The 27,621-nt window shown below is 48.9% G+C and overlaps 1 protein-coding gene across 3 annotated transcripts in view; it reads left to right on the plus strand.

The window, feature by feature from the left end:
* The first annotated feature begins 2,881 nt into the window (after window positions 1-2,881).
* tha1 (threonine aldolase 1) overlaps window positions 2,882-27,621 on the plus strand; it is an 87,995-nt gene continuing 63,255 nt past the window's right edge. For 2 of the 3 annotated variants that reach the window (XM_078571150.1, XM_078571151.1), the window contains exon 1: window positions 2,955-3,171. In XM_078571150.1, coding sequence (XP_078427276.1) covers window positions 2,967-3,171 — 205 coding nt within the window. In that variant the 5' untranslated portion in view covers window positions 2,955-2,966. Of the gene's footprint in view, window positions 3,172-27,621 lie in introns of all 3 variants that reach the window. The other variant, XR_013580638.1, reaches the window with a different exon arrangement.

Below are 27,621 nucleotides of genomic sequence, written 5' to 3' on the forward strand. Positions count from 1 at the left end.
ATCCCATTATGTGGCACTGTTTCAAGTTTTCTTTGACAATGCTCCTTTGAAGTGCCTTGGGATGTTTTGATAGAATGAAGCGCTAAATAAATACAAGTTGTTCTTGGTGTTAGTGAGTGATCAGGTAAGACATTAGCAACTAACTTTTCCTTTTAAGTTAAACTGATGACAAAACGTCCTCTATTCTATTGAAAAACACTTCTCGTTTGTTTTGTTTGGGGCATGTTACTTTTTGCCTCAATGTTGACCAGATAACAGGCTAGTTAGATTATTTAAACATTTTGTTTCATCATGTACCAAATGTTACATTGCAAACAAAACATCAACAAATCCCAGCTGAAAAATATTTTTAAAATTTACATAAAAGGAAATCCAGTTATTGCCTGCTTTTTTTTATCTGACCTTGAAATAACCCCTACAAGCTTGTTAAAATAATAAAAGTCAAAGAGATGCCATTCTAGAGAAACTTCCAGTAACAAGAGTTAACTTTTCATGGAATGAGTGAGGGCCAAGTGGCAGGAACGATATGTAATGTGGGTTCCGCCAAGTTCTGCACAATAGAGGACTGGAAACAGTCATCAGGTGGAGATGTCATGTGTGATCCTATAAATCGCAGTGCATTAGAAAAGAATTCAATAAGCCTTCCAAAAGGTTCATAAAAGACAGTCTGGGCTGGCCCCCAGAAAATAACAGCAGCTTCAGTTATTTTACTCTCCCCCATCTGCACTTTCCAGTCAATTGCCTTAAATTATCTGCACAATTACCTGTCTCCAATCCCATTTTGTTTCTGCTGCTATTTTTGATGGAGCTCGCTGGCCTCATTCCTCCACAAACTCCCAACTTAGCCAAAACCCCAGGGTTCATATCTCCCCACACTGAGACCTACTCGCCCAAATCACTCCCGACCTTCTTATTCTCCACTTGCTACCTGTACCCCAATACAGAAAATTCAGGTTGCTGGTCCTCATCTTCAATCCCTCCCTGGTCTCATCCAATCTATTTCAAAACCTTCTTCAGTTGCATCACCCTGCCTGGGTTCCCTTTTGTCTCTCACTCCAGACCTGCTCTCTGAGGGGTGGAGGGAAATGCTGTTTGATTCTCCAAAGGTGAGGCTTTGCCCCAATACCGGGTTCCCAGGTGGGAGCTCCAGTTCATGAGGTGAGGGGGTGTATAGCTCAGTGGGAGAGCATTTGGCTACAGATCAAGTGAACTCTGATTCAAATCCTGCTGTCCCCCACCCCCTCTCCCCGCCACCTCCCCTCCCCTCTCCCCTCCCTCCCCTCTCCCCTCCCCCTCCCTCCCCTCTCCCCTCCCACCTCTCCTCTCCTCCCCCTCCCCCCTCTCCTCTCCCCCCACCTCCCCCCTCTCCTCTCCTCCCCCTCCCCCCTCTCCTCTCCCCCCCCTCCCCCCTCTCTCTCCCCCCCCCCCTCTCCTCTCCCCCCCCTCCCCCCTCTCCTCTCCCCCCCTCCCCCCTCTCCTCTCCCCCCCCCTCCCCCCCTCTCCTCTCCCCCCCTCCCCCCTCTCCTCTCCCCCCCCTCCCCCCTCTCCTCTCCCCCCCCTCCCCCCTCTCCTCTCCCCCTCCCCCCTCTCCTCTCCCCCCCTCCCCTCCCCCCCTCCCCCCCTCCTCTCCCCCCCTCCCCCTCTCCTCTCCCCCCCCCTCCCCCCTCTCCTCTCCCCCCCCCTCCCCCCTCTCCTCTCCCCCCCCCTCCCCCCTCTCCTCTCCCCCCCCTCCCCCCTCTCCTCTCCCCCCCTCCCCCCTCTCCTCTCCCCCCCCTCCCCCCTCTCCTCTCCCCCCCCTCCCCCCTCTCCTCTCCCCCCCCTCCCCCCTCTCCTCTCCCCTCCCCCCTCTCCTCTCCCCTCCCCCCTCTCCTCTCCCCTCTCCTCTCCCCTCCCCCCTCTCCCCCCCCTCCCCCCCTCTCCCCCCCCTCCCCCCCTCTCCCCTCCCCTCCCCCCCCTCCCCCCTCTCCCCTCCCCCCCCTCCCCCCTCTCCTCTCCCCCCCTCCCCCCTCTCCTCTCCCCCCCTCCCCCCTCTCCTCTCCCCCCCCTCCCCCCTCTCCTCTCCCCCCCCTCCCCCCTCTCCTCTCCCCCCCCTCCCCCCTCTCCTCTCCCCCCCCTCCCCCCTCTCCTCTCCCCCCCCTCCCCCCTCTCCTCTCCCCCCCCTCCCCCCTCTCCTCTCCCCCCCTCCCCCCTCTCCTCTCCCCCCCCTCCCCCCTCTCCTCTCCCCCCCTCCCCCCCTCCCCCCTCCCCCCCTCTCCCCCCCCCTCCCCCCTCTCCTCCCCCCTCCCCCCTCTCCTCCCCCCTCTCCCCTCTCCTCCCCCCTCTCCCCTCTCCTCCCCCCTCTCCCCTCTCCTCCCCCCCTCCTCCCTCTCCCCTCTCCTCCCCCCCTCCTCCCTCTCCCCTCTCCTCCCCCCCTCCTCCCTCTCCCCTCTCCTCCCCCCCTCCTCCCTCTCCCCTCCTCCCTCTCCTCCCCCCCCCTCTTCCCCCTCCCTCTCCTCCCCCCCCCTCCCTCTCCTCCCCCCCCCTCTTCCCCCTCCCTCTCCTCCCCCCCCCTCTCCTCCCCCCCCTCCCCCCCCTCCCCCCCCCTCCCCCCCCCTCCCCCCCCTCCCCCCCCCTCTCCTCCCCTCTCTCCTCCCTCCCCCCTCCCCCCTCTCCTCTCCCCCCCCCTCCCCCCTCTCCTCTCCCCCCCCCTCCCCCCTCTCCTCTCCCCCCCCCTCCCCCCTCTCCTCTCCCCCCCCCTCCCCCCTCTCCTCTCCCCCCCCCTCCCCCCTCTCCTCTCCCCCCCCCTCCCCCCTCTCCTCTCCCCCCCCTCCCCCCACTCCCCCCCCCCCCCCTTCCCCTCCTAAAATCAGTCAGATGTCTCATTGCCCATTTAAGGACGGTCAGTAACTGAAGTTGGACCATCCCTCCGCCCCAGACCGTAGGAAACCCCCCGGCTTCCCCGAGACCGGGCCCCCGGCCCCCGCTCCATGCTCCCCGCGTTCCTGAGGCGGCGGCTCCGGCCGGCGCTGCTCCCAGCCTTCCCCCAGCGCCAGGGCCCCGGCTCCGGGAGGCCGGTACGGACCGTGGACCTGCGGAGCGACACGGTGACCAGGCCGGGCCCGGCAATGAGAGCGGCCATGGCGGCCGCGAGGGTCGGAGATGATGTTTACGGAGAGGATCCGACCGTCAACGGTAAGGCCGCGGGGAGGAGGGAGATAGAGACCGGGGTGAGGGGTAATAGTGAGTTGGAGAGGGGTAATAGTGACGGGAAGAGGGGTAATAGTGACTGGGAGGGGGGTAATAGTGACTTGGAGGGGGTAATAGTGACTGGAAGAGGGGTAATAGTGACTTGGAGGGGGGTAATAGTGACTTGGAGGGGGGTAATAGTGACTTGGAGAGGGGTAATAGTGACTGGGAGAGGGGTAATAGTGACTTGGAGGGGGTAATAGTGACTGGAAGAGGGGTAATAGTGACTTGGAGGGGGGTAATAGTGACTTGGAGAGGGGTAATAGTGACTGGGAGAGGGGTAATAGTGACTTGGAGGGGGTAATAGTGACTTGGAGAGGGGTAATAGTGACTTGGAGAGGGGTAATAGTGACTTGGAGGGGGTAATAGTGACGGGAAGAGGGGTAATAGTGACTTGGAGAGGGGTAATAGTGACGGGGAGAGGGGTTATAGTGACCCTGGGGCAATACAGACTGAGGGTGGGGGGTTAATAGTGACCTAGGGAGAAGGGGTTATAGTGATTCAGGAGGTTGTAATAAAGAGGCAGGGAGGTTTTTTCAATGCCTGTTTGTTTATTTGGGCAAGATTAAGAGGTGTTGAGAGGATTAAAGCTTTTTTTCCTGTTGATACTATGACCAACTGTTTGAACTACACCTTCACTAGATTCTAAGGTGACCGTTTTGTTTCCTATTAAGAAGATTTTCAAAGCGTGTTTGCTTATTCTCTCAGTTGTAGAAGCGTTTCAAGACGTGCCAATGCTCCGTTGGTTTTGTACATAGTGGATGCTGGAAGGGTGGATATGGAGGTTGGAGGGGGTGTGGAAGGGATGTGAGGGAGTATGGGGATATGTGGAGTCATTGGCAAGATCTTTTAAACTTAACTGTGAAAAGGTTTCTAACTCCACAACAGGCTTCTCCCCCCGCCAGGTTTACAAACTGATTTACCTGGCGGGGTTCCCACAGCCAACAGGAACCCATCCTCCTCCACAAACATACCATGGGAAGGGAAATTTGAATTCCTAGCAAGGATTTATGTTGTGAACCCAAGGTCAGTTTTAGTGAGCGTCGGGTCATGACCTGCCATGATCCCCAACCCAAAACTGGCGGCTGAAGGGAATCATGGAATCCAGAGTGAAGAATTTGCTTCCTTTTCTTACCTTCTCTGTCTCATCATTTTAGGTGTTGGAAATCAAAGTGTGATGCAACTTGAAGGACAAGTTGTTGCCATTCCAAATTTGCCCTGCCCTGGAACATTGGCCATTCAAAAGTTGAGAAAACCAGACTCGGCAGTGGAGATGGTTTCTGGCATCTGGACACTTTAATGGTTACAGTCACTTAATTGGCCCAGTGTGCACAGAACTTGCCCCGTGTATTTATTTAACAGTAATTAGACGTTATAGCCATACAGGGAAATGCTCCTAAACCTTTACATTGCACAATGTTCCTGACATTGTAAAACAACACATCCTCTGATATGTTAGAAATGCCACAGCAAGTTTTCTAATTGTATATCTGTGTTTATTAGACTTCAAGTATTGCATGTAGAAATGTTTGTGTCACTGATTTAAAAAAGAATGCCAATTTGAATTGACATTCTGCATATCTGCCAAGAACAATCAGCCTCTAAATTTGTTGGCCATGGTATCACTTGACCACAGAACAATATTACCCCAATATAGTATTAAAAGCAAAGTTGCACATGTAGAAGGTTGATAAATTTGTGTGTTAAATTATAGTTCAATGCTCCAATCCTTTTAGAACTGTATGCCCTCTGACATTCTGTGCTCAGTGCTAGTTGAGATTCACTAAATATATCCTCTATCTTTGAAAAATTGACATTCTGTGACTGTGACCATGATAAACTAACCCTGTTCATCCTTCAGGACCCGTCTATCACCTTTGACCACACCATCCTCCTTCGATGCCTCCCGTCCATTGTCCAGTTGGGAGATGTTAATACCTTGCCAAAGTACATTGCTAAGGTTAAGGAAAACAGGTGATGAGTGTTAATTGAACATATATAAATAGGGGATAGCTGGGACACTGGGTTTTGTGGAAGGAAAGCTGAGAGACTTCACAAGTCAATACACTCTCTCAATCAAGTAAAATGCTGTGTCTTGGTTTCTGCTTCACCAGCTGGCTTGGATCCTATTAACAGGTGGGACTGCTCTCTCCTGGTTTTATTCCTATCTATCTAGTCATGGCCAGCGAATCACATGTAAGGGCTTCTATTCCTGCTCCAGCACCATTATCTCTGGATTCCCCAAAGATTTATTCGTTGGCCTTTCCTATTTCTCATCTACCTGCATCTCTGCAATGTTATCGGAAAGCAGGTCAGTTCCACATGTACACTGGCAATACCCCACTCTACCTCCCCTCCACTTCTCCTAACCCCTCCACTGCCTCTGATTTGTCACATACATTGCCTAGCACCCTATTCTGGATGTGGAGAAATTTGCTCCAATTTAATATGCTAAATGTGAAGCTATTGTTTCAGTTCCTGTCATAAATTCCTTTCCCTGGCCACTGACCCCTCTCTCCCAGACCACTCCCAGATTTGGCATCCTATTTGACCACCTACGTCCACCTCCATAACACCGCTCTTTAATACCCATCTCTTTGGCCAGGATTTTGGCCGTCTGCCATAATGTAATGCCTTATGTGACTCATTGTCAAGTTTTGTTTGGTAATTGCTCTAGTAAACTGCCTTGGAAGATTTACTGCATTAAAGCTGATTAAATAAACTCGAGTTGTTGTTTTAAACCTTAACCTTCTCCAACCCTAGTACCGTAAAATGATTCCTATCCTCCCCTCATTCTGGCCTCTTACAAATAATTGCTGCACCAGTGGTGATCATGCTTTCAGCTGCCTGGGTCCTGACCTCTGAAATTTCCACCTTAAATTTCTCTGCCTTTGAAATAGTTAATAGCTTCTTGTAGCAAAAGAAGTTAATGTGCCATAAACACTTACAAAAGGGTTTAAGTGGTTACATTAAGACTACTTTGAGGTTTCATTTCCTTAGAGTATCTACAAGTGCATTTTGTGAACTCAGCTTACACTTTTGTTGCAAGGTACTTCTAAGGCATACATAGGTACACTGGGGTAGCCTGTATAGATGCACACATCCTGAGCCCATCTAGCTACTTGCAGTCAGCATAATTTGATAGCCCCAGGATTCATTTGGTTAAGTCCTTGGTTAAGTCCTAACTATTGAAGGCTTTGCAAAATTGGGTCATTCCCTTTCGTGGCAGATTGGTGGGGTATGGGGGTGGGGGGTTGAGTTGGAGTTAATGCTGTCGGTTGTGACACGATTTTGATCTCCTTGGGGACTTGTGATACACAGTCTAGGTCTCACTACAGTGCAGGGGTATTGTGTTGACCAGTGCTCTGTACAATAGGCTTCCAGCAACACGATTGCTGGAGAAATTTATCAGCAGTGCCTCTGCCACGTTCTTCTGAAACAATGGGAGGACCAGCGAACAAATGCTAGTGTCCCCCTTGAAGCCAACTCCACAGACATTCAGGCAAAACTCCTACAAAATCAATTTCGATGGACGGGACAATATGGATGGGATTTTCTGGCCCTTCCTGCCGGCGGGACCTTCTGATCCCGAAGAAGTCAATGGAGATTTGAATGGCTCGCTGCATCTGCCGCCGGGGAAAGTCCCAGTTTATGTCCGGATAGCAGAAAACCTTCTCCACCACTGGGTCCTGTTCCCTCAGCTCTCAAATGGCCAATGTTCCAGGGGAGGACAAAGAAAACATTTCAAAGTCCACCTAATAATAAAACAGAGCGGCAGCAGAAAAGGAAGCAAACTCTGCACTCCAGACCTTACTAGCTCATGGAACACACTGCCCCATGTGCTCAAAAGAAATCTGGGTTGAGAATCTGCTTGTTCACTCACATGAAGACCCATGGCAGAAACTCACGATCCTGAGTAGACATCATCCTCGAGTTGAGGAACGGCCGCCAATGATGGCGACTTGCGAGAAATTTCTGGGTCAGTGACTGGGTCAGTGACTATCTAGGAAAGGACTCCAGACTGGCTGGTACTACTCAAGTTCTGAGCAGGGTCTGAAAATTAGACTGTCCAGTTTGGTCCACATTTGTTGTGATGAGATTGTGTTTGGCATTATGGAGGATGTAATCTATTGCAGCTGACAGTAGAAGTTGTTGTAGCCTGTATGCTACAGAAGCACTGGTAGACCCATCAGGTAAAGCTGTAAGGGTGTATGAGATCCATTATCCACTGATCTCCAGGATAGCTCTACAAAATGTGACGCATGAGCAGGACATGTATCTCTGCGGCAGTACTTCCTACAATCATTACCCAAAGAGAGGTAGGTTTCTTGTAGACAGTCTTTACAGTGTCTCTAGCATGTAGCTAACACTATGCAGCCTTCACACATCGCATACATATGCAAAATATCCTTTTAAAAATTTGGTTGTTTTTGTGCTGCAGGCTGCAATGGGCCTGCACATTGCAATCTACAAAATTCTCTGACAATTGGAATGACACTGTCTTATCCTAATAAAACAGCCTACCATTCAACTTTTCATGAGCAGTTTTATTGATTCAATTAGTTTAAACATATGTGCAGCGGTGTATGTTTGGAAAATATGCCAATGTTAAAAGCAAAGTACTGTCAAGGAGCAATTTCAGGCTTTAACTGTGGATGTGATTTTTCAGCTGCCAATTTGGCCTGTGGCTTTAAGGCTAGTACACTAAACCTGGCAGTGGAGTCCAGCAAATTATAAGCAGCTGTAGTTACCTGGCTTTTCCTATTTAAACCATTTCCTCATAGGGAGAACTTGTGTAGTGATCCTAAAGGAGCAAGCATCATGATCGCGCTCGAGACCACGGACAAACGATCCACTAATTCTTTAAAGAAACGTGAAATCTGCATCTTTATTCAGTAGGTAGCACTTTGTGTAAAGCCATAAAGAATTTCTTAAACTTGTGACTTTAGCTGATACAGTAGAAGCTAGTATTCCTCACTGAGAGCGAGTACTCTGCAAAGGAAAAGCGACTGAAGAGTACTCGCTCTCAGTGAGGAATACTGCAGAGGAGCAGTATGAGATATCATGGAGAAGACCATCTCGTGCTACTTTGACTTGACAGCACAGGGCCAATACTCTGGTGTGCTGTCAACCAGAGTTTTAAATGTATTCAGGGTTAATTTAAACGTTGAATTTTATAGACTGAGAGAACTGATTTAAAAGTTTTGAGGAATCGATTATTTGCTGAATGTATATAATATTTGTCAGCTGTGATGAGTATCTGTGCCTGGGTATAAGCACACATCTGTGAAGATTTGGACTTGGGGTATAAATAAATGCTTCCAACTGCAAATCAGTAGAATAACGGCCGATCCGAGATTAGTAGCTATTGTACATCAGTGCCAGAAGAGAGAAGTTACAAATGCTAGGAATCAAAATCAAAAACAGTAAATGCAAAGCAGGTCAGTCAGCATTTAGAGCAGGGTAAGTTAATGTTTTAGATGGGACTCTTTTTTATCTGAATTACTGAAAGAATCAGAAGCACATTAATCTGACATTTTCTTTCAGAGGTTCACTAACCTGCTGTGTGTGTTTCTGGAATTTTCTGGGGAGAATTTTCCCCATGGCGGGCCAAGCGGGAGCGGGCAATCGGGTCCGCGCCGCCATTTTTACGCGGGCGGGTCAGTTAAGGCCCGCCCAGCATACTTCACAACTCCCGGGAGCGGGTGGGCGGAGGCGGGCGTGCTCATCCCACCGGGTCCATTGGTGACCCGACGGCCTTTATAAAGGAAGGCCTGGCAGCCTGGGAAAGGCTGCTCGCGATGGCTGGGTGAAGGGGCTCTGCAGAGGGGCAATGGAGGTGAGGCAAGTCCAGAGGGTAGGCCATTGGGGCAGGCCAGGTCAGGCCGGAGGGTAGGCCAGCGGGGCAGTGTGCCCCTCGTTTTTCAGATGAGTGCCTAGCTGCCCTCCTGGAGGAGGTGGCACTGCAGTGGGAGGTCCTCCTTCCGAGGGACAGGAGGCGGAGGCCCCCCCAACCCCCCCCACCTGACGAAACGTGCTTGGGAGGAGGTGGCCGAGAGTGTTAGCTCCCATGATGTGGTGCGGTGCACATGCACAGTGCTGCAAAAGGCTCAATGATCTCCTGCACTCGGGAAGGGTGAGTACCACGTTGCCTCAAGTTATTTAATGCAGCCATCACCCCCCCCCCCCCCAACCCCCGCCAGCTCTGAGTACAGTAATGTCATTGAATCCCTCACGGCATGGATCCCTCGCTGGGTGTGACAGCAGAGATTTCCCATGCCCAATTCACCCTGAGAGGGTTGTGCTAGGATATGTTCTGCATCCACACCATGTGTGACCCTGACACCCAGAGTATAGAATGGGGTTGAAAGTCAAGGGTCTGCACCTAGGCAGAGTGCTGGTACTGGGAAGCATGTTGAAGTCAGAGTGCTAAGATGCTGGGAGTGGAGCTTCCAGTTGGCGGGGCACCTATCCACCTTTTGGTGTTTGCGCTCCACATGTGCCTCCTTGTGGTGCCACATATGAAGGAGGCAGCATTTGGCTGATGGGGGTGGAGGGGTGGTCAGCTCTGGCTTGTTTGGTTGTTTGGGTGAGTGTGCGTCAGCTGCAGGGTGACAAAGAACTGGAGTCCTGCAATGTGCCAGTCTGGCTGGGTTGGCAGGGATGCGATGGGAATACAGGTGCAGGCTGGACTAATCAATGCTCCTCTCTCATTTTCAGGAAAAGACTGCGCACAAAGCATCGGAATGAATGCGAACTGGCGGAGGGCAGGCCTAGTTGGCCATTCTTATGCCTCTCAAGCAGCAGGCCATGGACTTTAAGAGGCACCATGCCCCCAAGTCCACCAGTGGCGGTGAGGCTGGGGTGCCACGGGGTGGTGTGTCTGGCGGGCAGTCAGATCACCATGTGTGTCACAGCAGCCATGACACTGCAGAATGCTCTGATTGAACGTAACAACATGGGTTTACCATTGATAATGGAAGGATGAGCGCATAATGATCTGGGGGAGCGGCATGCACATTGACATTGCCTGCACTGTAACTAATCAAATGTCCTTTTCCTTCCTTTCAGCATCACCGGGGCAGGGCTGGGAGGAGGAGACAGAGGGCCCACCTCTCACCCCTGAAGCCCCTGAGCAAATGCACTCACCAGCGTCACACCATCTCAGCCAGGCAGGCACCAGTGCAGATACTAGCACCTCGGTGGGAATTAGATATTCGGCTAGTGTGCCGGGGCACAGCCGTGAGGGCACTTCACACTCGCTTGAGGTGCAGACAGAGACAGAGTGCCCAGGGCACCGGCAGTCGGAGGACTGCTGGGGACCAGATACTTGCTTGGTCGGTGGCTGATGATGTGGCTCTGGAGTCGTCCGTGAGGCAACAAACGCTGGAAGTGCAGCAGGGTATGCGGGACAATCTGGCACAGATACATGAGGCTATGCGTGGCATGGTGCCCGTGCTGGAGGAATCCACGCAGAGCATCACCGATGCAACGAAGCTCATGGCTGAGCGCCATGCTTCGTCCATGGAGAGAGTGGCGACTCTCGTGGAGGGACACCTCCAGGAGAGCAATCAGGTCCTCCTGGGGTTGTGCTCGCACTTGCAAGCCCTCACAGCGGCATTGGCCACAGTGGTCTGTGTCAGTGTGGGAGATGATCTGGGCACCAAGTTTCCCAGCGCGGTGCCCATCGAACTACGGTGAGCAGGGAGATCCAAAGCGACCTCACGTCAGCGCAGCAGCTGCCTGTCATCTCTGCGGGCTCCTCTCGGGGCGCTCCGGATGAGGGCAGCAGCTCCTCCGCCCCTCTGCCAGTGACCGTGGCATCCGATGAGGCTGCAGCGACTGGGGAAATGCCAGCTGTGGAACGGGCCGCTCCCTCCCAGGTGGGGCCATCAAATATTCCACGGGCCAGAGGACGTCCGCCAAGGTCATCGAGGCCAACAGGACACCACGGTGAGCAGGCTGTCTCAGGTTCCAGTGCCAGTGAGGGGACAGCACCTAGACATAGCACCCGTAAGCGTAAATTTAAGGCACCTTGGACATACCACGAGTTTCTCACTGGTGCTTTTATGTTGGCCCATAGTACTTAGTCAAAGACTCAGTGTGATGACCAACACTGTTTTTGTTTTGCTTTATGAATTTTTGTTTGCTCAATAAATCTTGACATGTTGCCATGCCTCAGGGTGATTCCTTACTTCTGCATGTGTACGGGAAGCCCATGATGTTATGAGTGAGTTGTTTGACATTGAGCTTTATTGATAAGGGCCTTAGTTAATGTTATTACCCAGGTTGATTTAGCACTCAGGTATCGAGTGTGGAGCCTGCAGCCCGGGCGTGTGTTGAAGGTCCATCTGTGGTGTGCTAGCTGAAGGTTCTTTGGATTAAAGCCCCCCGGGTGTCCCTGCCTCCCTGGAGTATGCCCGGGTCAGCATCTACCCCCTCAGTATTCTCCTGTGTGTGCTCGTTCTCAGACTCACTGCTGGACTCGTCGTGTGCACCCATAGCAACTGTGTCCACGTCTTCCTCATCCACTGCGTCCCCCTTTTCCAGCACCAGATTGTGGGGAGCGCAGCATTCTGCCACTATCAGCGACACGTGATCTGGGGGGTACTGGATTGCGCCCCCTAAGCAGTCCAGGCATTGGAAGCGCATCTTGAGAAGACCGATGGTTCTCTCCACCACAGCCCTTGTGGAGGTGTGGCTCCTATTGTAGCGCTGCTCAGCTTCTGTTCTTGGATGGCGGAGAGGCGTCATGAGCCACTTTCTGAGGGGATAGCCCTTGTCACCCAGCAGCCATCCATCCAGCCGGGCTGGAGCACTGAAGAACCCCGGCACCTGGGAGTGTCTGAGGATGTAGGCGTCATGGGAGCTGCCTGGGTGCCTTGCACAGACTTGTAGAATCAGCATCCCGTGATCACACACTATCTGTACGTTCATAGAGTGGAATCCCTTCCTGTTGACGAAGGCACTGGGCTCACCTGCTGGTGCCTTGATGGCCACATGTGTACAGTCTGTAGCACCCTGGACACGGGGGAAGCCAGCAATGGCTGCGAAGCCTCTGGCTCGCTCTGTCTGACTGGCATCATCCCAGCGGTAGTGGGTGAAAGTCAATGCACGCCTGAATAGAGTATCGGTCACCTGCTTGACACGAGTTTGGACAGCTGATTGGGAGACTCCGCAGAGATCACCCACTGACCCTGGAAAGAGCCAGAGGCATAGAAGTTGAGGGCAGCTGTGACCTTTAGAGCCACTGGAATGGGGTGTCCGCGCACACAGTTTGCGGAGATCTCAGGGCCAATCATCTGACAGATAGAGTTAACTGTCTCCCTTAAGAGACGGAGCCTCCTTCAGCACCGTACCTCAGACATATTGAGTTAGCTGCTTCACCGCCTGTAAACCCTGGCAGCAGGATAGTGGCGTCTCTGCGGCCTCTTCCGCCTTGCACTTCCTGTTGGCCCTGCACCCCTTGTGCCTGTGCCTCTCTTCTCGAAGGTGGCTCCCCTGGAGGCTGAATGTGGACTCTTGGCCCTCCCTCCCTCAGAGGAGGTGCTTCCAGTGGAGAGCACAACTCCCATTCTCAGTGTAAGGAAAGGCTTCCTGAAAGCTGCAGGCCCCAGAAATGATTTCTACTGTAGAGACCAAGGCTTTTACTCCTGTCCTAGTAGCTGGTGTGAGTTTTGAAGTCTGCCTGCTCACTCAGGCAAGTAAAAGTTACTTTCACACTTGAATCCCTCAAAGATCACATTCGCGACCCAACTCTCCCCTTTTATCCCGCCTGTGGATGAGGTTTGGATAAATGTCTCCTACCTGCCTACCCGTTGCGCCTGTGCAATGTCCTGAAGATCACACGGGCTGTGAAAAATCGGGTTCAGTTGCTGCCTCAAGGGCCTTAACTGGCCTGTTAATTGATGGCGGGCACGCATCCAAACTCATAGCGCGCCCGCCTTCCCAAATATCGCAATGGCGCACGGTGACGTCAGGACGCTCGCCCGGTGTCACTGCGCGTCATTCCCCCGCATGCCAACAGGAATATTCTGGCCTCTGTTTTTACTTTGGCCCAATATGCTTGGAGTAAAAACCGGCTTGACTGACTTATTGCTGTTTTGAAAGATGATGCGGTTGGTGGGGGGGTGGGGTATGAATGCAATTCCTCTTCAAAGCCAAGGTTTGAAACATTTTGTGTGAAAACTACGCACAAACCACCACAGTAAGCATGGAGTTCTTAAGAATGCACAGTTTTGCATCTGCGTGTGGTTACTTACTGCCAGGGTAAGATCGCACAGTGAGGTGAGAGTTCAGTGGAATTGTGCAATTTAATTAGCAGCCAGCATTGAAGCTGGTGACCTGTGCTTCTGAGTGCTGTGAATTCGGCACTGCTGAGAGCAGCGGAACAACATTGGGACCCAACGCTGATTGAAAAAAATTGTTTATTTAACTATTCTCTCTGCTTGTTGTTGGGCTAGGGTGCTCTCAAGCAGCCATTATTCATGGCTGAGCTTTGAAAGCAAGTGCTGGCATGAACCATGGGAAGGAGTGTCACAGCCAGGCCCATTCCTGTCCCTTCACAGTATGCACATTGCTGCCCAGCATTCTGGGATGTATATCAGGAAGAGCAATCTGATCAATTTATCTTATCCCTTGTAGCCTAGGAGTGCTGAGCTCACTGGCAGCAGTTTTACTGCCGCCCTGCTGAGATCAGCAAACTGCATACAGACTTGGGGGTTGAACCTGCAGGCTTCGTGCTCTGTATGTTTCACCTACTCACTGGAAAAGCTTACCGAATCAACCGGGGGATCACAATATTTATTCAGCCATTGTGTTACGAAAGCTGAAATCAGCTACACATCCCAAACTGTAGGGGCCTTGTGTGAACAACCTTCCATCACATATCCACTTCTTGCTTTCTCGTCCTACCCTATTTTCCCATTGCCTCCTGAAGGTTTAGACCTCAGTACCTCTCGTAATTTGCCACTATTCGTGTGGGATTGCTGACTATAGGGGTGTCAGCATTCAGTTTAATTACATCTTACTCAACATCTACACATTGAGTTTCAACAGCAATAAGCTGATAATCGGGACACCAGCCAGTTTTTTTTTTTCTCCCTCCTCTTCCTTACCCGAAGGGTGTTGAGGCTGCCCACTCCTATTCTCCAGCTCGGATCAGAGCACACTGGGGGTTTCCTCCTCAGTAGAACTCAGTTATTCGTTGGATCAACTTGCTGAGCTGTGAAATACCCTGGGTTGTATGCTTCAGTGTTGGTGAATTGAGGTTCAGGAGGTTAACACAGCTGGTGGGATGGGAGGGGTGTGGAAGAAGGAATAGTCATCACACCATTTGCGGGAATCTCCTAAGGGTTTTTTTTTCGCAAAGAGTGAGAACATTAAACATCGGGCACAGGAGTCTGTGTTGGTCATGTTGGAGAATTAAAGATGATAAATCTTGGTTTAACCCTTGCAATGCTGTAAATGAGTTTTCTCAGCAAGCTGCTGTATGGAGACATGATAGATTAACGCTACAACATCTGAAGGGACACCTGGTAAATTTAACAGAATTTGCAATTTGCCTGAAGCTATAGCCTTGTAACATACATCAACTTAATTGCTATCTTATATAATCATCACAGTAGAAAAATGAAAACACATAATGCATTTTTTTTCATGTATTCTAGTTGTCGGTGTGTCAATGACCCAGTAACGACCATTATTTGTAAAAGTACATATAAACATTTTTCCATCACATAATAATGTCCATGCTGCAGTTCAGAAATCACATTAATGGACATATTTTTCATAACTTGTATCATTTTGATGAATGTATAATTACAGTTTACTGCTGTACCTATTGTGTAGTGTTTGATGCATCTTAAGTGCAAAATTAGCTGGTTAAGGAAAAGTGATATTTTAATTAGAGGTAATGGGATCCAGGCTAGGGTATGACTGGAGGAAATAAGACTGTTGGAGATAAAATCTAATTAAGTAACTTTTTAGGCAATTTTCTATCCAGAAATAGAAACCACATCTCGATGAAGAGCCATACGGACTCGAAGCGTTGTCTATATTCCTCTCTGCAGATGCTGTCAGAACTGCTGAGTTTTTCCAGCTATTTTTGTTTTTGTCTCGTAAACCCCACCCCCAGTTCATCCCTTTTTTTAATAACCAGGTGACGAGACTATGAAGACCCTCTCATGGAAGTACATTCCTGAATAATTTATTTCACACTGGACTTGATGAGGAATATGTTATCTTGTAATGATATGTGGAGCCATTTAACAGAGGTCTTAAGTAAAATATTGCTCTGCAGGCAGTAATGGTAGCAGTCAGAGTACGAGCTGCAGCTGCCCACGTCCGTCGCACCCCCCCCAGCCCCTTCAAAGATGGAAAAACATTTTCCACTGTTCTATGTATTCAGCTTTCACAGCTTGTAGCTAACATGATTTGGTTTTCCTGTTCTATTTTGGTATTTCTAAAGTGTTCGTTATGAAATGTATTCTTTTTTTACACTTCATGCAGATGTGCTCAAAGCACCGCCACCCCCTCAGCTTTGGTTACTTGAAGCCCAAAGCGCTGATGCTATCAGTTTTCCATAAATCGTGTGCTCTTCAGTTTTTTTCCACACAATCTTGCTCTCACGCATGTTTCTATTAACACATTTATTGTAAACCATCTGTCAGCATTGTTAAGAGATTTTGCCTTTCTAGGGCACTTAGGTGCACGCCATAGAGTCTCGCAGCCACATATAGAGATTAATTGGATGTTCCCGGTATGTTGAATACATGTCAAGTAGTGGAGATTAACAGTACAAGTTTAGTGTTGTTGAGAGGCAGTTTCAACTTTGCACAATTTTTCAACAATCCTAAACTTGTATAGTTAAATCTCCACTGCTTGTATCAAACCTGAGGAACATGCTCTGGGAACTGATGATTTAAGATTACCACACCCAAAGATCTTGCTTTTGCCCCAAGGATTCAGTTTGCATTTGTACTACAACTGCAGCATTGACATATTGCAAAACTGCTTCTCATCAGCACTACAGTTACCATGTGAATGTATCCTTATAGATTTAACATTCACCATTGAGAAAATTGCCTTAGGATAACAATTCTTGCCAAACCTCCAGGCCCACAAAATTCCAGCAAGTTAAGCACATGAGTAAAAACTTAGCAGAAATAGAACTTGAATTGGCGTGGGCTTCATGGGTTGCATATGTCTATGGTCTATAGTTTGAACTTACCAGTTTCAGAAAATATTTGGGTTCACCCTTTAAAGACTATGATAGTGACTTTCAATATTAAACTGATTAAAGCAAAGTACTATGAATGTTGGAAATCTGAAATAAAAACAAAATGCTGGAAATACTCAGCAGTCCTGGTGGCATCCATGAAGAGAGAAGCAGAGTTAACATTTTTAGGTCTGACCTTGCTGTTCATTGGACCTGATGAATGAGTATTTCCAGCATTTTCTGGTTTTATCTTAATATACAATTAATTTAGTGACTTATTTGATTTATCTTTTGTCTTTGCCATTCTGCCAGAACACTGGATGTTTAGAGAATGTAATTTAAAAAAATGTCTTGTGGATAACACAGTTACTGTACATAGGGCAGCCTGCAAAGGAGGCAATATGGTCTTTGGACAGTCCTAGATCTTCACATAGAGCTTAGTCCTATTTCCCTACCCTTTGTCCGGTACTCAAAAGTTAGTTTTTGTGTCCAGCATATTTATCCCTTGCTACTGCTAGGCTGCCAAAACTTTGTGATTACAAAAAAGGTTTGAAAAGTACTTTGAAACTACTTTTAGCAATTTTATCCAAGATTAACTTTAAAGAGACGTGTTCATATTACAATCAACAAAAGAGAGAAGTTGGAGTTTCAGTTAAACCTAATTTTGTGCCTTCAGTAACCTGGCCCCAGCCTGTAAAGTTTTTATCATGAATCTGTTTGTGGTTTGTCTTTTTCACAAATGTGTAGTGACAGTTGTACAAATGTATACAGTTTATAGGCACGGAGTTTGATGAGTTGCACTGGACCCCCTCCTGGAATTTGAGAATTCGGCATACAAATTGGCCCAAGTTAATGAAGTTTAAGAAGAGGAATTTTTGCTGTAATTTCTAAATTGAGATTGATAGTTTTTTTTTAGGGTTATGGAATGAAGGCCAGAGTTGGGCTACAGATCAACCATGATCTAACTGAATGATGGAACTGGTTTGAGGGGCTGAATAGCCTACTCTATCCCTATTTTTTTATCTGTGTTAAGAGTTGGTGCCAAAACTGATGCAACTTTGGAACCTAATGCCATGCATTTCAGAGCTGTTTTATTTTTCCCCGCTGCCTCTTCTTAATCTTCATTTTTACTTTTACATTACTTTTATTTTTAACAAATATTCACTCTGCCAATTGTCCTGTGATTCTTTCTTTTCTAGACAGACTGCATAGATTGTATTTTTTTTCAGTCAGTTGATGCTCAGGAGTGTGAACTTTATCCTGCATGTGACACGACCACGTCAGCCTATTGTGCCTGTTTTTAATTGTCATAAATCACTACCGCTCATCAAACTATCCTGTTTGACCCCATTTGAAATTCCAGTAAGATGACTGAGTGGCAGAGCTTTGGGCTTTGTGCTTCCACTATTGTATACAATGGAACTGTTTTCAGTATTTTAACTGAAATTGATGTTTTATTATGCCTTTTTAAAAAAAAAAAGATTTTGCACTTTGTTTAAACCTTTGCTGGAATTTCCAAATCAACAGTGACATCATCCAAATTTGTGTCAATATTTAGACCCTCGTTTATGTGTGGCAGTTGATCGGAACAAAAATGAGAGTTAGTCAGGAAATAGCTCCCAGTGTTTCTGGAAGACTTTTCGCTGCAGTTCAATTTGACCGCAGCAAACTTAGTTTACTGAAAATGACTAAATATGCTTGAGCTTGGTGTTACAGACAAGATGCATCTGTAATATACAAAGGCAAAATAACTTTTACTTTAATAACTTTAAAAGGCTTAATTCTTAAAAGGGTCAGCCGAACTCATACATTTTACTTTTAAAAGTGACAAGCCCAGACCCAATCCAAACAATTCAATACAAGACAGCAGGACCTCAAAAATATGAGCACTTTGGAACTGAAAGTTAAACATTTTTTTTAATATATGGAACCGAGACCACCAACGTTCCAGCAACCAAATTTTAGTTTAGTCTTTAAGTTTTTAATTACTGTGGAGACATTTACCAGCACGCATTACTGAAACTACAAGACATTTCCAGATTATGAATGTGCTTTTTGTATTTGTGATGTGCCCAAACTAGTCTTTAATATCAGAACAATTAGACCTAAAGAAGATATTTCCACTTGTGGGCGAGTCCAGAACGAGGGGGAGAATTTTCCCCATATCAGGCGGGGAGTGTGGGCGCTGACGGACGGTGATCGGGACTGCGCCGCCATTTTGCGCGGGCGGGCCAATTAAGGCCCGCCCAGCATGTTTGGCGACTCCCGAGGATGGCGGGAGTGGGTGGGGGCAGGCGGAACGGCAATCCCCCCCAAGGTCCAATGACGACCTGGCGGCCTGTTTAAAGGCCAAGCTGCAGCCACACCAAGGCTGCTGTACATGGCCAAAGGTCAGGGACAAGGCAAATCAGGAAGAGACATGCAGGAGGGTAGGGCGGGTGGCCAGTGTGCACCCAGGTTCTCCAATGAGTGCCTTGCTGCCCTCAGCACGGTGGGATGTGCTTGTCCCCGAGGGCGGGAGGAGGGGGCCACCCCACTTGACCAAGCGTGCGTGGGAGGAGGTTGCGGAGGTCATGAGCTCCCGCAACATGGTGCAACGCTCATGGACCCAGTGCCACAAACGCTTCACCGACCTGCTGCATACATGAAGGGGGAGTAGCATGTTGGCATCATTCACTGCACGCATCATATAACCTTCTCCCTCGCTGGTGGTCAACCCATGCCTGAGTGGCCTGAGTGCAATGAGTTAGTGATGGCATGTGACCTTAGCTGGGCAGCCCACCAGAGATTGCCAATGTGTTCGTCAGCGTGGGAGGGTTGAGATGAGATGGGTTCTGCACCCGCAGCATGTGGTGCAGTGACACCCACATGACTGTGGTGGGTTCAACCTGGAGGAGCTACACCCAGGCGCACTGGTCGAACTCCACGACATGTGGAATTCAGGGTAATGACATGGTGTGAGGGGATCTTCAAGGTCCTGTGGCACATATGGATGTACTGCCCTCAGCCCACCACGTCATTGTGCCTCCTTTTCAACGGCTGGCACAACTGTGTGTTCCCAACTGCGATGAGGGCAGCATGTGGGGGCGGGGGAAAGGACACACCAGGCATATTAGTGTGAGTGCCAGCCACCAGTGGGGGAAGGATGCACTGCAGACCTGAAATGGCCAGCTGGGCTTGGGGTGGGCCGGCCATGAGGAGATTGACGGTACAAGTATCACTTATCAATGCTATTTTTTAATTTGCTGGAGGAGAATTCTCATAACAGCACCGAGTGGCTGAGGACTGGCGGTGGGCCAGCCCAGATATTGATGCTCAGCTGCTATGTGCAGGAGACACTGGACCTGGAGAAGCGGCATGCGCCCAGGTCCACTGGAGCCAGGGAGGTTGGGGTTCCACGGGCAGGCATGCATGGCCAGCACTCACGTAACCAGTAGTCTCCCAACATCCATGCCATTGCTGATTGTTGAGTGAGTGACGTTACCAGCATGGCTTGTCCAGTGCGTGTGGAATGATGAGCCAGGGGACAGGCATGTACATTGACGTTGCCCGCAGGCTAACTGATCGAATGTCCTTACTCTTCCTTTCAGCATCATCGGCGCACGGCCAGGAGCAGGAGCAGCAGGGCCCCCTCTGACACCTGAGGAGCCTGAAGTTTCACCATTAGAAGCATCACACCATCTCTGCCAGGCAGGTACCAGCACAGACACTGGCACCTCGGTGGGCATCATATCTTCAGCTAGTGTCCCGGGTCACAGCGGTGAGGGCACTTCACAGTCGCTGGAGCAGCTGGTGGAGACAGAGTGCCGATGGCGCCTGCAGCCGGAGGACTGAAGGGGCCCAGGCACGTGCTCAGTCCGTGGCAGATGATGAGCCTCTGGAGTCGTGGGCGATGCAGCCAAGTGCTGACATGTGGCCGGGTGTTCTGGAACATCTGGTGGAGATACATGAGGCTCTGCTTGGCTCGGTGTCAGTGGTGGAAGAGTCTACACAGACCGTGGTCGATGCATTGAGCATCATGGCTGCGACTCTCATGGAGACGCAGCTCCAGGGACAAGATCAGGGGTTCCTGGGGTTGCGCTCGGACCTGCGCGCCCTCACGGGCATTGACCTCATGTAGTCAGTGCCCATGTGGGCAGTGATTTGGCCATCAGGTATCCCACCTTGGTGCCCATCCATCTACGGTGAGCAGGGGGCCAAACCGACCTCATGTCGGCGGAGCAGCTGCCTGTCGTCTCTGCTGGCACCTCTCAGGGCGCTGCGGATGAGGCCAGCAGCTCCTCCGCCCTTCTGCCAGTGACCACGGCACCCAATGGGGCTGTGATGACTGGGGAGATGCCAGCTGCGGAGCTGGTAGCTCTCCCAGGCGGGTCCATCACAGGCTCACGGGCCAGAGGGTGACTGCCAAGGTCATCGAGAGCAGGCTGTCTCAGATGCCACTGCCAGCAATGGGGCACCGCAAAGACATAGCACCCACAAACGAAAGATGAAGGCACCTTAGGCACACCCTGGGTTCATTACTGGTGGTTTTCTGTTGCCCCCCACCCCCTACCCACACCAGGAGCTGATTAGAACTTTCTGTAATTTGACGAGACTTTGGTAACAATATTAAATTAATGTTGTGTCAAATGGCTGTGGGTTCCTCTTTATTTGGAATGGAATTCCTGAGATTTGATGAATGATTTGTGTGTCTTTCACATTTATTGAGGGCGCCCATTGCCAATCGTCCTATCCAGACAGGTGAGGTCTCCGGGATGGAGGATACAGGCCAAGCTTGTGTTGCACATCCATATGTGCTGTGCTAGCTAAAGTTTCCTTGGATTAGAGCGTCCCGGGTGTCCCTGCCTCCCTGAAGCATGCCCAGGTCAGCTTGTGCCCCCTCATCATTTCCCTGTGCGTGCTCATCCTCGGACTCGCTGCTGGACTCATCGTGCTCAGCCCCAGCCACTCCATCTACATCTTCAACCTCCACAGCGTCCCCCCTTTGCAGAGCTAGATTGTGCAAGGTGCAACATGCAACCATAATATGTGACACTCGATCTGGGGGGTATTGGAGTGCGCCCCCTGAGTGGTCCAGGCATCTGAAGTGCATTTTGAGAAGACCAATGGTTCTCTCCACCACAGCCCTTGTGGAGGCATGACTTCTATTATACTGCTGCTCAGCTTCTGTTCTTGGATGGCGGAGACGCGTCATAAGCCACCTTCTGAGGGGATAGCCCTTGTCTCCCAGCAGCCATCCATCCAGCCGGCCTGGAGCACTGAAGAGCCCCGGCACCTGGGAATGTCTGAGGATATAGGTGCCATGTGAGCTGCCTGGGTACCTTGCACAGACTTGTAGAATCAGTATCCTGTGGTCACACACTATCTGCACGTTCATGGAGTGGAAGCCCTTCCTGTTGACAAAGGCACTGGGCTCACCTGCTGGCGCCTTGATGGCCACATGTATACAGTCTATTGCACCCTGGACCCAGGGGAAGCCAGCAATGGCCGTGAAGCCTCTGGCTCGCTCTGTCTGGCTGGCCTCGTCCCAGCAGTAGTGGATGAAGGTCAATGCATGCCTGAACAGAGTGTTTGTCACCTGCTTGACACGTGTGGACAGCCGATTGGGAGACATTGCAAAGATCACCCACCGACCCCTGGAAAGAGCCGGAGGCATAGAACTTGAAGGCAGCTGTGACCTTTAGAGAGACGGGCATGGGGTGTCCACCCACACAATTAGCTGATATCTCTGGACCAATCATCTGACAGATAGTGTTGACTGTCTCCCTTGACAGACGGAGCCTCCTTTGGCACTGCACCTCCTACATAGTGAGGTAGGTGGTTTGCGCTCTGTATACCCTGGTAGCAGGATAGTGGCGTCTTCTGCGGCCCCTTGTGCCTTGGACTACCTCTTGGCCCTGCGCCCCTTGTGTCTGTGCCTGTCCTCTCAAAGGTGGCTCCCCTGGAGGCTGAATGTGTACTCCTGGCCTCCTCAGATGGGGTGCCTCCAGTGGAGAGATCACTTCCCATTCCCAGGCTCAAGGAGGCTTGCTGAAACCTACAGGCCCCAAAGCAAATCCTCACTGAAAAGTGCTGACCTGAAGGTAATGAGTGGAGTCCAAGCAGCTGTTATGTGTTTGAGACTTCTCCACCTCACACACGCAACTTTCAATAGCTTCTGAGCACTAACTGTTAAATGTCTGGATTCGCAGAAACAATGACCCCTCTTTCCTGCCCGTGGATGAGGATCTTTAAATTTCGGATAGCCGCAAGCCCATTGCGCCCGTGCGACGAGCCGAATATCGCACAGACGCCTTAAAATCCACAACAATTGGAGCCGTAACTACCTTAATTGGCTCGGTAATGACTGGCGGCCGTGCAATGGACTTTGTCACGTGGCAGTTGGGCCAAATGGCCTGTTTCCATGCTGTAAATTGTATCCAAGAGCTGGGAACGCAGAATAGGCCCATTAGCCTGCATAGGGCTGACACTCCTGTTTGAGGGAGGGTTTAAAATCAGCCTAGATTTCTGCACCTAATAATTATTTCTGCCGATGGGGTCTATGCAGAGGCTAGGCGGACACAAGGTTAGGCTTGGTGTGATGCCTTAAAGCGTCAAACTGTGTTGACTCTCTCATTAAGGCTGGCACATGAAGAATAGCCTCTTGATGAGTATTCAGATATTGGTGTCCATTTAACTGTAATCCATTGAGAGCCTTGCCTTCAGAAGAAGAGGGGGGGAAAAATTGACAAAAAGTGGGGGGGAAATAGAATTGCCTCCTGTTCAAGGGGGCAGATTCCTTTTTAGGACAGAATTCAAGTTGTATGTCTGATTGAAAAAGAGGGGAGGGAAATTATTTATGGACAAGTTGGGAAGGCTGTTAAAAGGCAGCCAGGATCCTTGGCTTTATTTACAGAGGTATAGAATAGAAAAGAAAGGAAGTTCTGCTAACATAGGCCAGAATTTTTCCATCGGCGAGTTGGGGGCGGGGCGAGGAACCCCCGACATCATCTCGCCCCATTTAAATATTCAGGAAGGCGGGCGGACGACGAAATCAGCTGTCAATAAGGATAATTAACCCAATTAAAGGCCCTGCCCGTCCAACCTTAAGGCTGGCGGACAGGCCAGGAGCCCCAGCGGGCTTCTGAAAAACATGAAACCTCATCCACTGGCAGGATGAGGTTTCATGTCTGTTTTTAAAAACTTTAATAAACTTTATGTAATATTTATTAACATGTCCCATCTCGTGTAAACTTTCAGCGCTCCCCCTGAGACAGCACTTAGTCTCAGGGAGCAAGGCGCTCTTTCACGCGAAAGACTGCACTTTGACAGTTGGGGAATCCCGCCCCACCAGCGCTTCACATTGGGCAGCCCGCTGGGCGCGCCTTAATTGGCCCACCCACTCAAAATGGCGGCGGGGCCCGTTTCAGCAGCGGAGTTCGGCTGCCCGCCCGCCGCCAAGCCGGTGGGGCCCGCCCATCGAGGACTAAATTCTGCCCATAATGTTATAAACGCTGACTAAGCCCCAGCTACAGTATTGTGGCCTATTCTGGGCACCAAGAGCATCGAGAGGGTGCACAGGACATTTGCTAGAACGTTACCAAAGATGGAAGACTACTAGGGTTGTTTGGAGCAGAGAAGGTTAAGGAGAGATTTAATAAAGGAGTTCAAAATCATGAAAGGTCTGGTGAGAGTAAATAAAGAGAAACTTTTTATTTTTTGGCAGAAAGGCAAATAACCAGAGAACACAGATTAAGATAATTGACAAAAGAATCAGAGGCATCATGAGAAAACAATTTGCACAGTGAGTTGTGATGATCTGGAATGCACTGTCTGAAAGGGTCGTGGTAACTGTTTCAGTGATAACTTGCAAAAGAGAATTGGACCTTGAAGTACTTAGTGGAAAAAAATTACAACTGTTGGGGAAAAGCAGTGCAGTGGGGCTAACTGGGATAACTCTTTCAAAGAGCCAACGCAGGAATGATGGATTGAACGGCCTTCTGTGCTATAGCATTCTATTCTAAAACTCTGCTCCTTCCCCATGACTTCCTCTTCCATCAGCTCCTTCCACACCACCACCCAAACCTGCTCCTTATCTGCTGTACACACAGTTTCAGAGGTTAACACGTCTGAATCATGAATGAAAAATGTTTTTATATGCAAATATTGGGCTTACCATTGAGGGCAAAAATAATTCTGGTGGTAATAATCGTCCACAAGCACTAAACACATATATTGACCACCAAATGGAAGATCCTGCTTATGGCTGTCTACGATCTCTTCATGGTGTGCTTTTGGTTTTTCTCATACTCTTCAGTATTGTCAGTAATCTCAGACTGTTTTAAGGCAGATTTTGAATTCTCGGGAGTACAGCTACAGCATATCACTCAAAACGATACCAATGAGGACTTTCACTTACCACTCAAACTTCAGGTTGCTATTTTGTGGCATACAAGCTATTAATAACTGCTGTTTACATTGTGCGTTCCATGTGGTAAAAGGTCCCAAGGTTCTACACAGCAGCATTAAGGTAAAAAAATGACACTAATGCCAAGTAGGAGAGGTTAGGAAGGATGGCCAAATGCTTGGTTGAATAGGTGGGTTTTAAGGAGGGCCTTAAAGGACAAGAGAGAGGCGGAGGGTTGAAGGAATTCATGAGTTTGGCCTGGGCAGCTCAGTGCGTTGCTGATCATGGTGAAATTATGGAAGAAGAGCCAGAGAGGGGTGGAGAACCTAAGGGTGGGGGGGAAAGGAATTAGAGGTTGGGAGAAGTGAGACCAGGTAGGCATTCAAACAAGAGGATGAGAATTTTAAATTTGTGGCATTTGCTCATAGTTGCTCAATGTAGGTCAGCAAGTCAGGGATGCTGTCAATGAGACTTGGTTAGGGTACGATATGGGCAGCAGATTTTTGGATTAGCTAAAGTTTACAGATGGTGCTGGATGGGAGGCTGCCAAGAAGAGCACTGGAGCAATCGAGTCTGAAGCTGTTGGAGGTATGGATGAAAGTTTCAGTGGTAAATGGACTCAGGTGTGGAGATAAGCAATAATACAGAAATGGAAGGAGAAGATCTTTGTGATAAAGAGTGCATGGAATCAGAGGCTCAACTCTGGATCGGATAATTGCTTGAAATTGAGACACTGGGCACAGGGGAATGGAGTTACGGTCAAGGAGTTTGAAACAAGGGCTGAAGACCATTGTTCCACAGCAAGTGTTGTTAAAGTGCTTTCCTGATGTGGAGTCTTTAATGAGCCCCAATTCCCTGCAGCTAAACATTGGGAGTCCTGAAGCCTCTCAGTCTGTGCACACTTTCCAATGACTACATTTCCTACCCAACCTACTATCTTAGGCTAAACCAGACTGTTGGCAACCTATTTAACCCTGAACTAAGCTTCTAACCACATAGCCTCTCTTTCATAAAAATGGATTACTTCCACCTCCATAGTATCGCTCACTACAACAAGTACCTTAGTGTATCTGCTGCTGATACTCTTTCTCATATCTAGATTATTCCAGTACTCCCATCCTTCAACTTATCCTGCTGCTCAATTTCTATCCTGCACCAAATCCTCCTCACTATACCCCTAATAAGATCTGAAGTTTAAAACTCTCGCCATTGAGTTTGAATTCCTTTGTAGCCTTGCTTCTCTCAATCTTTGTAATCTCCTTTAGTCATACAAACCCTCCCATTCGTCTGATGTTGGCTGTTTTGTACATTTCCAACTCCACTTTATTTACTCCACTCTTGATGATTGTGCCCTAAGGCACCTTGGCCCCCGCTAACTAGAATTTCCTTTTTGTTATGGACACGAAGGGGGTTAATTTAAACAGCACCAATTTCTCCTCTTGCTACCTGTCTGTAAACAGAAAGGCGTTTTGATTTGTTTCCCTCTTTATAAGCGGTGGCATGTTGCCCAACCCCTTGGTTTTAGTGCAAACCCATTTTCTATTAATGACCCCACAGTGAGCTCAAAGGGTTAATTTATTTGCACACACTCAAAATGTGAAAGAGAGCTTGCAATGTTCCCTCATATTCAGATAGTAAAGAGGGGGAAAGAGAAAAGAAAGATTTACAGTACAGAGACCATAAGAGAAAATAAATATTGTTACATGTGGGTTCCAGAGTCTGGAATCAAAGTCCAATGAGGTTTTCCTTCACAGAGGTTGATGGACTGAAAAGCGATGCTGGATAATTCACTTTTCCAGTGATGTTGACTTTACACAATGAGTTGGGCAGGCAGAGATGAACCAGTCTTGTAGGCGATGGCAGAGACTTCAAGCAGAAGCAGGCCAGGTATTCAAAAAAAAGCATTCCAGAAATTGCAAGTACTTCAACTCTAATTAAACACAAAAGCAACAGTCCAACAGGAGATTACTTTCCAAACATTTGCGAAAAACAAAATTCCTGCAGTTTTAAATGGCGAGGTGGGTGATGATGTGCAAGAATCAGATTTAGATGTTCAGCATCTGGCACCATTGGGCCAGAGCTTCTTTGGTGTGGATTGTCAGTCAGATGTTAAACAGCAGACTAAACGTTGCAGTTCAGCACCAGCCAGAGGCCCATGTCACATGACTCCCACCTCTCCACACTGTCTTTGACAAAGGATGCGTATCCCTCGTCTGGATCCGTGTGAGAAGATATAATAATTCTCCCAATTTTATTGGAATTTATTGTAAAATAGTGCTATCTGTGTCTGTGTGTGAGATTTAATTGGATTAAAGGCAGCTGGTCTGAAGGCTTTGATGTAAACATGGGGGAAGTTTAGAATGTGAGGTGTAAAAGGACATTTGCATTTTAAATAAGCTAGACTAAATTCCTTCCCAAAGGAAGGGTGAAATGTGTCACCTAACCAGGTGAAGTTTAGAAACTTTATTTTTCCCAAAGATTACTGGTAAAACTTAGTGCTGTGAGAGATTTTTATTATCAGAAAGATAAAGTTCAAAGACATAGTGAAACAATGGGAATTTGCATTCAAAGGGGAAAATATGTATAAAGGAGCGAAGGCTGAAATGTAAGGATAGGCTTTTTTAAGATCTAACAAGTGTGAAAAGCCTTCAACATCTATGCCTCAAGCTGCTGTTTTCAAAGAGCTGAAGTTAAGAAAACTTACTTTGAATTTGACTGGTTCAGGGTATCGTGTCTCATTTTGCCTGGGTCTTTTAAAATCTATGTGACTTACTGTTGCCTTAATGAAAGT

Source organism: Cetorhinus maximus, chromosome 24 (assembly GCF_964194155.1).
Source record: "Cetorhinus maximus chromosome 24, sCetMax3.hap1.1, whole genome shotgun sequence".
Lineage (NCBI taxonomy): Eukaryota > Metazoa > Chordata > Chondrichthyes > Lamniformes > Cetorhinidae > Cetorhinus > Cetorhinus maximus.